Genomic DNA, 11,480 nt, shown 5'->3' with positions numbered 1-11,480 from the left:
CACTCCAGCCTCCTGTTTCTCCACTCCCCACTTGCCACTCTAGGTTCCACTCAAATGGAAATACTTGGCTTTTTCCACCCCATTCTGTCTCCTGGTCTTTATTGCTTCCCTCTGCTCTTCCTCTTTTCTTCTATTTCCCTCTGCCTTTACGTACGTCCTCTTCGTGTATGTTCTCATTCATGCATTTTCATACAATTGTTCTCTCTCATTCTGTCACTCACTTCCTGAATGCCTGTGTACTGGGTACTGTTCTTCTAAGTGGATGTAGGCTTGGCTGGGCACAGGAAAGAAAAGGCTTGGGGAGCGTTGTGAGATGTGCAGCAGGGAAGATCAGAGAAGGCAACAGTACCCAGATCACCCTGAACCTGGAGGGCTCGGTACACAGTGGGAAGTGGCCAGAGGGTGACCACAGAAGGTGGCATTGTGGAAATCAAATATCCTGCTGCTGTGAGGAGAGTGAAGGAGTCTTCAGCAAGGGTGAAAGCTGGATGATCCCCTAGACAGCAGGGTTTTAATGATCGGCCCATAGGCAATTCACATAATGGATAGATTGGTTCAGGGTTCATTTTAGAGGTAAAGTTGACAAGACGTGCTTATGGATTGGATGTGAGAAGTGAGACTAAAAGAGGAATCAGAGATCCAACTGTCAGGCTTGAGCAACTCTGTCTCACTCTCTATTTCACTGTTATTCTCTATTTCTTTCTCCCTTCTTTCTTTTCCTCTTTTCTTTGTTCACACTGTAATAGACTCTGGAAGGTTCACATCCCTACTTTAGTTCCTGCTTAAGTCTCCATTTAGAACTCAGAAACTCCAGAAAGCTTTCCTGAGGTCCCTACAGTGGGGAATAGACACACCCACATGATACCTGACCCTGCCTCCCTCTTGGCACCAATCTCTACACTATTCACAAGGATCACTAACACAAGAGTTTGCAAGCATGAACTCTAGAGTCAAAATACAGCAGGTTTGTGCCCAAGCTCTATTACTAACTAGCTAAGTGAACTCTAGCAAGTTACTTAAGGAAGTCTCTGTTCCCACATCTGTGAAGTGTAGATAAGAAAATTGTCCACTCAGAGAAAAGTTTGCATGAGAGGATATATATAAAATGCTTACTACTATACTAGTACAAAGCAAATGCTAGATAGATGATAGCCATTATCATCATCATCATCATTATTGTCACTTTACAGTACCCATCTTCTTTTAAGCAGGGTTCCTGCCGAATATCAGAAAACAAATTCAAACAGGAAATAGTAAAATAATTCAGGCTTAGAAAAACACACTAACTCTTCAGTAAAACACAGTAAAAATGGATAGTATGATTTATTGGCCAATTCTGACAAATGTATACGTGGAAGTCATAGTCGGGTTCAAACATACCACTTACCAGATTAGATGCACCCACAGGATTATTTTTCTTTGAGGTCTCACCTGGGCAGGTGCATCTACAAACCACAGGGCAGAAAGAGACTGATTACAGAGGTTGAGGGGCTGAGGGCGTGACCCTCTTAAACATTCTTTACTTCCTTCCACCCCACCCACCCCACCCCACCCCCACCCCCCACCCCACCCCCGCCCCAAGATGTCTTGGCATCAGTAAATCCGTGGCGACGCCTCCCTTGTGGCGTAGGCTTGCAATAGCCCAGCTTTCGCCCTACACATTTGCGGCTTCCGTGGACACATTAGCAACCAACGCTTTTAGATCCCAGTCGCCTAGCTTTGCCAAGGCGGTCAGAGGTCATTTGGAGAGTGTTTTGCCTCGAATGGTTCTCATTCAGAAGGCCATCTCATTCCTTCTGTGGTGCTTTGGAAATTCGCGCCCTCCTCTGGTCCCGGTTCAGGTGCAGAGAAACGTCTGGGGGAGGACGCAGGTGCTCAAGAGAGGTGGGGCGGTGAAGGCGCCCGAGTGGTGAACCCAAGATCGAACCTGCAGACCCAGCGCAAAGTAGAAACTGAAAGTACATTGCCGGCTGATCCTACGGAAGTTATGGGAAAGGCAAAGCGCAGAGCCGGGCCGTGGTGTGTGCCGCCCCCCTTGGGATGGATGAAGCAGCAGGCGCGGCGTGGGTGAAAGGAACCAGCCGCAGAGACCGCCCTACCCAGCACGCGCTCCCAGCAACTCCGCGGAAGACCAGGGGCCTGGCAGCGACTATGGGCGGTGAGAGCTTGCTCCTGCTGCAGTTGCGGTCATCATGACCACGCCCGCCTCCCGCAGACCATGTTCCATGGTAAGGACTCCTATTCCAGGCGCACCGGTTCGCGCGCCCTGCACGCCCGGGGACTCCAGGACGCTTTGCCGGGCCCGGCGCCCAGGCGCGTCCGGGAACAGTCCAGCCTTGCACTTTGGACCTGCCGAGAGCACTGGCTCTCTCACAGGCAGGCGTCAGCCGCGCCTCAGTACCCTGGCCCACAGCCACTTGCACTTGGGACTGCTGCTCCTGGCCGGCTGCGAGAAGCCGTCCCAGACGCCGGCTTTCCGTCCCGAGCCCTAGAGCTGCAGCCTCGGCGCCGCTCAGCGGTGGCAACCAGGTCTCAGAGGTAGCCAGTGGCTCGCCGTCAGTCTTCCCGAGCCAGCGCTGTCCTCGGTCAACCCGGCTCCCAGCCCGCCCTTCCCGTGCTCCTGGCGGCGCCCAGTTACTCACAGGCGCCTGGAGAGGGGCGAGTACCTGGGCTCCTGTAGCTCCGTACTCTCTAGAGAAGTGAAAGCGAAGCTCCCACGGGACGCGCTTTTAAACCCTAAAGGGACAGGTCTCTGGAAAACCCCGTTTCGCCCCCTCAGTGAGGCTGGGAGTTTCCGACTGGGGCTGTACCTCGTGCCCTTTGCTGGGAAACCGAGTCCTTGAGCTGGCACCGAGAAAGGCGAGTTTCGGGTTTTTGTTTTTTCCTATATGGGTACTCCTTGGAGGAGGCAGGATTAAATAGGCAAAAGTTCAAATTCTAGACTTTTGCTAGGATCCGATATATTTTATTTGTGCGGACTACGGACAGAGAGTAACAAGGACAAGGGCAGAGCCGAGTCGAGGGACCGGGATTCCGGTGGCAGCCATATGGCCAAGGAAAAGAGCCAGAAAGTTCACTGGAAGGGGAAAAAGGAGAAGACGAGATGTGAGGGGCGAAGATCTGTTGAGGGAAATTAGAATGCTTTATAGTGAATACTTCCTCAAGCAAAAAAAGACGGGTGGGGGAGGGTGCGGGAGTAGGGAGCAGTTTGCTCTTCCGTTTGATGCCTGGTCTGTGCGCTTTCCAGGCTACACCGTTAGATCAAAGAAAGGAGCCTTTCCTTCCTCTCTCATAGGTGTTAAAGAATCAAGAATTGGCATAGCGAAGAAGTACCAGATCAGTACCAAAATAAAGGGGGTTGTGGGGATAGAGTGTGGAGGACAATTATGGAAAAAGATTTGTAATGGGTGCCGTCCAGAAGTTCAGCATAGAATTAGAAATTAGGTATATCCCTGCCTTCCTTACAATGCCATGGATCGCCTGCAATTCTTTCTTTCTTATTGCTCTTGGTTCTAATCCCTGCATCACCTCTGATTTTAAGTGGAGAGGTTACAAAGAGAAAAGAAAAGAAATGGAAGCTAGGGTATGCATTATTAACAGGGAGATTTATTTCCTGAAGTGTATCTATATTGTTCATTTACCATAAGGTATTATTAGCAAACAATAGAATAGAAAACTGAACTTCTCATAATGTGTGGCTTTTGCATTTTGTTCCAAGAGATTTCACTAGAAGCTTAAAGACAGAGTTACTGTGAAGAGGGTTTTGTTTTGTTTTGTTTTGTTTTTGTTTGTTTGTTTTGTTTTGTTTTGTTTTGTTTGCTATTTGTTTTGGGAGTTGAAGTCGTTGAGACCCTACTATGTGGTTCTCAACTATGCTGTCTAGTTTAGGTAATGTAATCATATTTGAGGGGCAAAAGTGGAATAGTAATAAAGACAGGGAACCGAGAAAGATGAGAAAGCCTAAACAGGTACACAGGACAATCACACATGGTACCGCATTGATATTTCCATATCTGAAACAAAAATGAAAAGGCTATTTTATAGGACCAAGTTACATGTCATGTTCACACTCATGCACATGAGATTATTTTCTAGGATCTCACCTCTGACACATAACCTAGTGTAATAAGAACAAATATTTAGTGTCTGTTTTCTGAAATAAGAGTGTATTATGGTACAGTATTTCAGAGCTTGGCCAGGAAGCACCTTAGTGAGGTTCATGTGGGAAAAGATGGGTTTTTGTACATTCCCCCTAACTACACACACACACTTTTTTTTGGTAGCAAGCAGTGTAACTCGGTGGCTAAAAGCTGAGTTTCTAAATTCTTCCCTCTTCACAAAGTTTCTTTGTTCCTCAGATTCTCCATCTGCAAAACTGAGTGGTAGTACTTACCTACAGAAGTGGTTATGAGATTAAATGAAATATTGTATGCAGTATCATAGGACAGCTGCAGAAATGTCTTTAAGGGTTTATCATGGGATTTGTGGATAGAGTTTACAGTGCAATCTTAATATTGGCTGTGGGAGATATTAGATTTCTTTAGCTGAAGATAATCAAACTTATGTTTGTAACCTTAACGAGATCATTTCCATACAGCAGATGGTTTTCTGTTTATTAATTTTTTGTTTGCTTTATTGCACCAATTTGCTTGTGCCAGTTGTTCATATTAAAGGCAAGTCTTATATATTCAGATAATGTTTTCTGTTTCATCTTGAATGTCTTTTGAGTACTTTTTTTTAATTCCCAGTGAAAATGGGTCTATGAAATGTTATAATGGATATTAAATAAGCACTTATTGGTCTTAAAGACTGATGAAAGATTGGATTTGATACACAGTAGAAACTAATTTTTTCTAAGTTTATTTATTTATTTTGAGAGAGAGGGGCACACAGAGAGAATCCCAAGCAAACTCCATGCTGTCTGCACAGAGCCCCACTCAGGGTTCAATCTCATGAACTCTGAGATCGTGACCTAAGCAGAGATCCTGACCTGAGCCAAGATCAAGAGTCAGACGCTGAAACTACTGAGCCACCCAGGCTCCTCTGTAGAAACTAATTTTTTTACGTTCACTTTGACCCCATAACTTATACAGCTGAGGTTTGAATGTATTATTTGGCTTAAATTAAAAACCAACAAGAATTTTTTAGACAGTCATCATTCTGGTTTGACCAAATTCCCTACTGAAAACAAATTCTACAGTTTCAATCCCTTCAGGAAATCTAAAGACAATTCCACAGGCCCAAGCTTGCCTTGCATTATTCCTTATGGTTTGTCTTTTCTGTAACCTGAAGAAAAGTTCAGGGTTGGGAAAAGGGTGCATATCTATGTATAACCTGAAACAAAACAGAATGAAAGCAGAGATTGTTTCCTGTTGTGACAAGGATGTCAAAAGCATGCTCACACGAAGCAATATTAATATGTTTACTCTCTATATGGTGTGGAGGAAAGACTTCAATTGCAGACCAAACTGCAAATTGTCAATTCGAGAGGTGGGAACCTGAGAGATGTGATTCTGAAGCCCTGGGTGTGTTTGCAGTATTGTCCAGAGGTGATGTCAAGTCTAAAGAAATGCCTTATTTGGATGGCCAGGGGGATTCTTAGAATTACGGTGCTTGAAAGTTGAATGAGACGTTGAGAGATCATTTAGTCTAAAGATTTCCTTTTACAAGTCAGTTAAACAAGACTTAGAAGATGCTGTCATTCAGTCAGTCTCACAACACATTGTCATACAACCCCTTGTCAGAGCAAGACAAAACCCCCAAATCTCCATATTCCAAACCCTCTGTGTTTTGTATTGCTCTACTCCCTCTGGAGCTAAGCTGTTTAACAACAGCAACAAAAGACACTCTTTACAGACAAGGCAAATTACGTTTCAGAACTGAGAAATTAGTTGTAGTACATAAAAAAGACTGAGGTTTCTACCAAGGCATCATTGAAAGCCCTGATAAAATGTCATTCAATGAATAACTGAATTGATACGAATTTGGGGAGCACTAATTACTGAAAGTTAGGGTGAAGAGGACACAACACATACTACTCATAGAAAGTAAAACGGCCTCCTTTATTAAAACATGAAAGGTGGATGTTTGAAATAACATTCATTTCATAAATAGTAAAATATTATGAAATACTATTTCATAAATAGTAAAAGTGTCTCTTTTTTCATTAGTATTTAATTATTTTATTATATTCCCCCTAAATTGTATGCTGTATAGCTTCTCCTTATCATCTACTCTTTCCAAATACCTTTGGGACACCTGTAAAACAACAGAAAAAATGAAATTTGGCTGTAGGCAATCTATACAAATCCAGTATATTTAGTGAATAAATAGCAATTGATTATTGTTTGAGAATCTTCAGGATGCAGGAACATTAGTACAAGAGAGAGGCAAATCTGTGTAATATTACACAGAGATGGGTTTCATTCAGAGGACTAATGTAATTACATGTTATTAAAAGATTATGGCCATTTCTGATAAAATGCTGGTGAGGCAGTAAACTCAGATTAGAATCTGGACCTGGGACCTACTATCTGATTTTTACAAAAAGATTAATTTGCAGGACCCTTTTGATCTTTACAGATAATGTATATAAGGTAACAAAGTGCTTGGCACATGATAGGTACTCAAAAATAACTATCGTCATCATCATTATTCATCTCCTATGTGAATTTTGCCTGAACGCATATAGACACTTAGCGGCAGAGCTATGAATACATTACGTGTCTCATTTTGCTTCTCTTACCTTGTCAAGTGTCCATGATATATGAAGATGAGATATAGGATTCATATTTGTTGTTACACCTGCTATTTAGCCCAGTTCCTGTATTTGTAAAAATCTGGGTCACTAATAGCATATAATTTATTGGGGAGTGCTATTGATTTTTATACGACAGATAATGATATAATAGATGATAATGTTATTGGGAACTTTATGATGTATTTAACAGTGTTTAGATTGTCGTAATATTAGGTCCTTGGGTTCCAAGGAGTATTGTTTGTAGTACTACTCAGAAAAGGCACAGATGTGAAATGTCTTGCAGTCAACAAGTACAATTAAACTTCATTTGGAAATTCACAGGAAATATATTGTTAACTTAGGTCAAAAGTTTGCAGAAAGATGCAAACAAGACATTTTCACAGGCTTACGAAGAATAAGTCTGTATATGACCAGATTTTAATGTCTCTGGGAATAACTGGCTTTCCATCAGTGCGTTATTACTGCCTGAAATGATAACCATTTTTAATTTCATTCCTTTTGTTTACACAATTGTCTCCAACTAGGAAGGCTTACCCAAAACAGATATAAATCATTAGCTAACAGGGTGTGAATTTATTTATTGGGTTTTTCTAACATGTCAAGAAGCTAGACAGAACTGTGTTTGAAGAAAATAGGAGTCTCTGGGCACTTAGAAACCTAAAAGATAAAATGTGAAAATATAAATGCCAACTTTGTCACAGTTCTGGGAAGGGTAAAACTCTTTAAGGTCTAGTATTAAAAAGAAAGAATGTAATTACAGTGCACTATAATTCTGCACTGCTGCCTCCAGGAGCAGCTGGATACCTGGGCAACCATCAAGGTTTACATAAATATTCATGCCACAAATCATAAAATTTCAAAACATTTTATTTTATTTTTTTTTACCTATAGTTTACTTGTTTACCTGTAGATGCTTTTTTTGTAGAAATGTTCAACATAAACTGAAATTGAATAAACTGATTTATACCCTAGAGTGTTTTTCAGAGGCAAAGAGGCTGCTTTCATCACGCCTGTTTGGAGCTTTTCCAAAGAGTAATTTTTAAATAAAAAAGTAAAAGAAATCTGAACTCTAAAATGTAATCTTACTTTGGCTGTTACATAATATTGAATTTTAGGGTTCTTTCCACACTATCCAAAAGCCAAGATGCATTTTAAAAACTTATTAGAAATAAATGGTCAGTCTGGGGCGCCTGGAGGGTGCTGAGTTGGGTAAGCGTCTGACCCTTAATTTTGGCTCAGGTCATGATCTCACAGTTCGTGGGATCCACCCCATGCGGAGTTCTAGCTGAGAGCTTGGAGTCTGCTTGGGATTTTCTCTCTCTCTCTCTCTCTCTCTCTCTGCCCCTCCCCGCCTTGTGTTTCTCTCTCTCTCAAAATAAATTTAAAAAGAAAGATAGAAATGGTCAGGCCAATTGAAACAACACAATCAAACTATATAATATGACGTATAACATTTAGCTTATTCTTACTCACTGTTCAATTTAGTTTCTTTTAGGTATATCTTTGGAATTCCTCCCCTGATCCTTGTTCTGTTGCCAGTAGCATCATCTGATTGTGATATTGAAGGTAAAGACGGAAGAGAATATCAGCACATTCTAATGATCAGCATCAATTACTTGGTATGTGCTTGTTTGTTTTTCTCACATTTTAACAGTTTTATATTCAAGTATCCATCTGTATTCCTTGGAAGAAAGTGGAATAACTAAAGAGCAAAATTTAATGAGCTACTAAGTACATATTTTTGTAGTTGGCATCATTATATCCTTTTAAAATGATTCCTTAGTAGACCTTCAGATTCCCACCACTATCCATTTCAGCCCAGTTCCCTTCACTACTAAATTTCTTGTAAGCATAATTTAGCACAACTATCTGCATTTCCTCACTTCCTGATGACTGTTAGTCACTGTAGAAGCACTATAATAGAAAAGGGAAAATAACAGAATACAACATTAAAAAATTATCATGAAAAGAGATATATAGTTATTTTATCTGACTGTGTGTACATGCATATGTATTATACAGATATTTTTATACCCATGTATATAAGTAACTTGCTGTGAATTAATTTTTTAATTTACTGTGGACTTTCTTTACAATATATTTTATATTTTAGAGCGGTTTTAGGCTTCCAGAAAAGTTAAACAGAAAGTAGAGAATTCCCACATACTCATTCTTCCTCTGTACAATTTCCCTTATTATTAACATCTTGCATTTGCGTGGTACATTTGTTAAATTGATGAACCAATATTGATACATTATTATTAATTAAGGTCCATAGTCGACATGAGGGTTCACCTTTTCTGTTGTCCAGTGCTTTGGGTTTTAACAAATGCAGTGTCATGTATCCACCATTACAGTATCAGAAAATAGTTTCAGTGCCCTTAAAAATCCTTTGTGCTCCACTGATTCATCCCTCCCTCCTTCCCTCCACTTGAATCCATGGCAATCATCAATCTGCTTATGGTCTCTATAATTTTGCCTTTCTAGGATGTCATATAGTTGGAATCATGCAGAATGTAGCTTTTTTAGACTGGATTTTTTCACTTGGCAATGTATATTTAAGGTTACTCCATGATTTTTTTTTGTGTAAGTGGCTTAATAGCTCGTTTCTTCTTTTGCTGAATAAAATTCCGTTGAATGGATATACCACATTTGTTTCTCCATTCACTGATTGAAACACATGTCTTGGTTGCTTCCCATTTTGGGCAATTATGAATAAAGCTTCTATAAGCATTCATATACAGGGTTCTGTGTGGACATATGTTTTCAATTCATTTGGATAAATATCTAGGAGAGTTATTGCTAGATCATATTGTAAGACTGTCTTTAGTTTTATATAAAACTGTCAAAGGGTCCTCCAAAATGACTATACCATTTTGCATTTTTACCAGCAATGGATGAGAGCTCCTGATGCCTCGTATTCTCACCAGCATTTGGTGTTGTCAGTCTTTTTAATTTTAGCCATTCTTAGGTGTGTGATGGCATCTCATTGTTGTTTTAATCAAGTCCCCTAATATCGTAAGATGTTGAACATCTTTTCATACGTTTATTGCCATCTGTACATACTGATCGATGAAGTATCTGAACTCACATCTAAACTGACATCTTAAAAATATTAAATCCTATTGTGAAATATCTTTCCATTTATTTAGATATTTCTTTGATTTCTTTCATCAGTTTGATATTTGTCCTCATACAGATCCTGCTTACATTTTCTCTGATCTGTATCTAAGTATTCCATATTTATGGTGCTATTGTAAATAGTGTTGTGTTTTGAATTTCAAATTCCAATTGTTCATTGCAGATATGTAGGAAAGCAGTTGACTTTTGTATATTATCCTTGTATCCTGAAACCTTACTGCAATCACTTTACTAGTTCCAGGAGGAAAAATCCTTTGGGATTTTTTACACAATTATGCCACCTACAAAAAATGAATTTTTTGACAATTTAAGAGCTATATCAACATAATCAGATGTGTTGATTTAACAGATAATCAGTTCTTGAAGCCCCAAATGGCAAAGGAGAACCCTCCCAAATGTTCATGAGTTGGGAGAAATTGTCTAATCTGCCCCCTCCTGCCATTCCTTATCATCCTCTCCATATGCTTATACTGAAGTAGCACGTGACACATAGAAAAAATCATTGTTCTGCCTCTTAGAGGGATATGGGAAATTCAAGATAATATTGAACAGGGACCACAGAGGTCCCTGATTTTGCTCGTTGACAAGGAAAAAAAAATGTACTCTAAATGGTAATTATATCATTTTATATTTCATTCATTTTTGACACTTGACATTTTCTGCATTAATGCTACTAAATTAATGTTTTTGAGTCAAGATAATGCTTTTATTAAGTTTTATTATCTGGGCAAGGAATCAACTAGTATTGGTCCTACATTTATAAATAACTATTATGTGTGTAAAACTGCAAAAAAAAGAAAAAAATGCTACTAGCAATCCAAAAGGAGAGTTTTATCTACCAGATTCATAGCACATTTTTCCTGGAAATTTAGAGGAGCTTATCTCATTAAACCACACAGCAGCAACAAGAACAACAGCAGCAACAATGATGCTATTTAAACAAAGCAAAATATGGCTACTCTTCTTAAGAGATTAATTCACAAGACATGGAAGAGTGTATGAACTAATCAATTCCAGTGAATAGTGCCATGATAATCTCGAGAAAGCTGTTTGTAAATGTGAGGTGATAAATCAGAAGGAAGGAGAAAGAATTCACAAAGAATTATTCATAACAACATGCAGAATATTCATGCACTCAGTGTGAACTAGACGCTTTGTGGACATTACTGGGTTTGAGTCTCAGGGACACCATAATAATACTAATATTTACGAAATGTTTGTTATGTTCCAGGTGCTAGCCAAATAAACAGTATGCCTATAAGAAAGGTGCTTTTATTACATTTATTTCACAGAGGAAGAACCTGAGGCTCGGGGCGCCCAGTTTGTGTCAGAACCCGGATATGAGCCTCTGCTGTTAACCAGTACACTCACCTGCCTCTTGATAGCAATATCTGTGTTAGCGTATTCATGAAGCAAACATCTATTTGGAGCCTGCTATTATGGAAAACCTTTCTGTGGGGTGAAGTGGTGGGGGCTTCAGGGTAGATATAATGATGGACTAGGTATAGACCCTTCTTTTTTTTTTTTTCAATATATGAAATTTATTGTCAAATTCGTTTCCATACGACACCCAGTGCTC

General features: G+C 39.9%; 1 protein-coding gene across 3 annotated transcripts in view; it reads left to right on the top strand.

Moving 5' to 3' along the window:
- The first annotated feature begins 1,583 nt into the window (after nucleotides 1-1,583).
- The window catches only part of IL7 (interleukin 7), a 95,322-nt gene continuing 85,425 nt past the window's right edge, over nucleotides 1,584-11,480 (top strand). The window contains exons 1-2 of one of the 3 annotated variants that reach the window (XM_053896220.1): nucleotides 1,584-2,228; nucleotides 8,246-8,379. In XM_053896220.1, the coding sequence (XP_053752195.1) occupies nucleotides 2,219-2,228; nucleotides 8,246-8,379 (144 nt within the window). In that variant the 5' untranslated portion in view covers nucleotides 1,584-2,218. The remainder of the gene's footprint in view (nucleotides 2,229-8,245; nucleotides 8,380-11,480) is intronic. The other 2 variants (XM_019453330.2, XM_019453329.2) reach the window with 2 other exon arrangements.

The sequence above is a fragment of the Panthera pardus genome, unplaced genomic scaffold, assembly GCF_024362965.1.
Source record: "Panthera pardus isolate Hobbes unplaced genomic scaffold, ASM2436296v1 HiC_scaffold_7, whole genome shotgun sequence".
Classification (NCBI taxonomy): Eukaryota; Metazoa; Chordata; class Mammalia; order Carnivora; family Felidae; genus Panthera; species Panthera pardus.
This window is presented reverse-complemented; position numbering and strand designations above follow the sequence as displayed.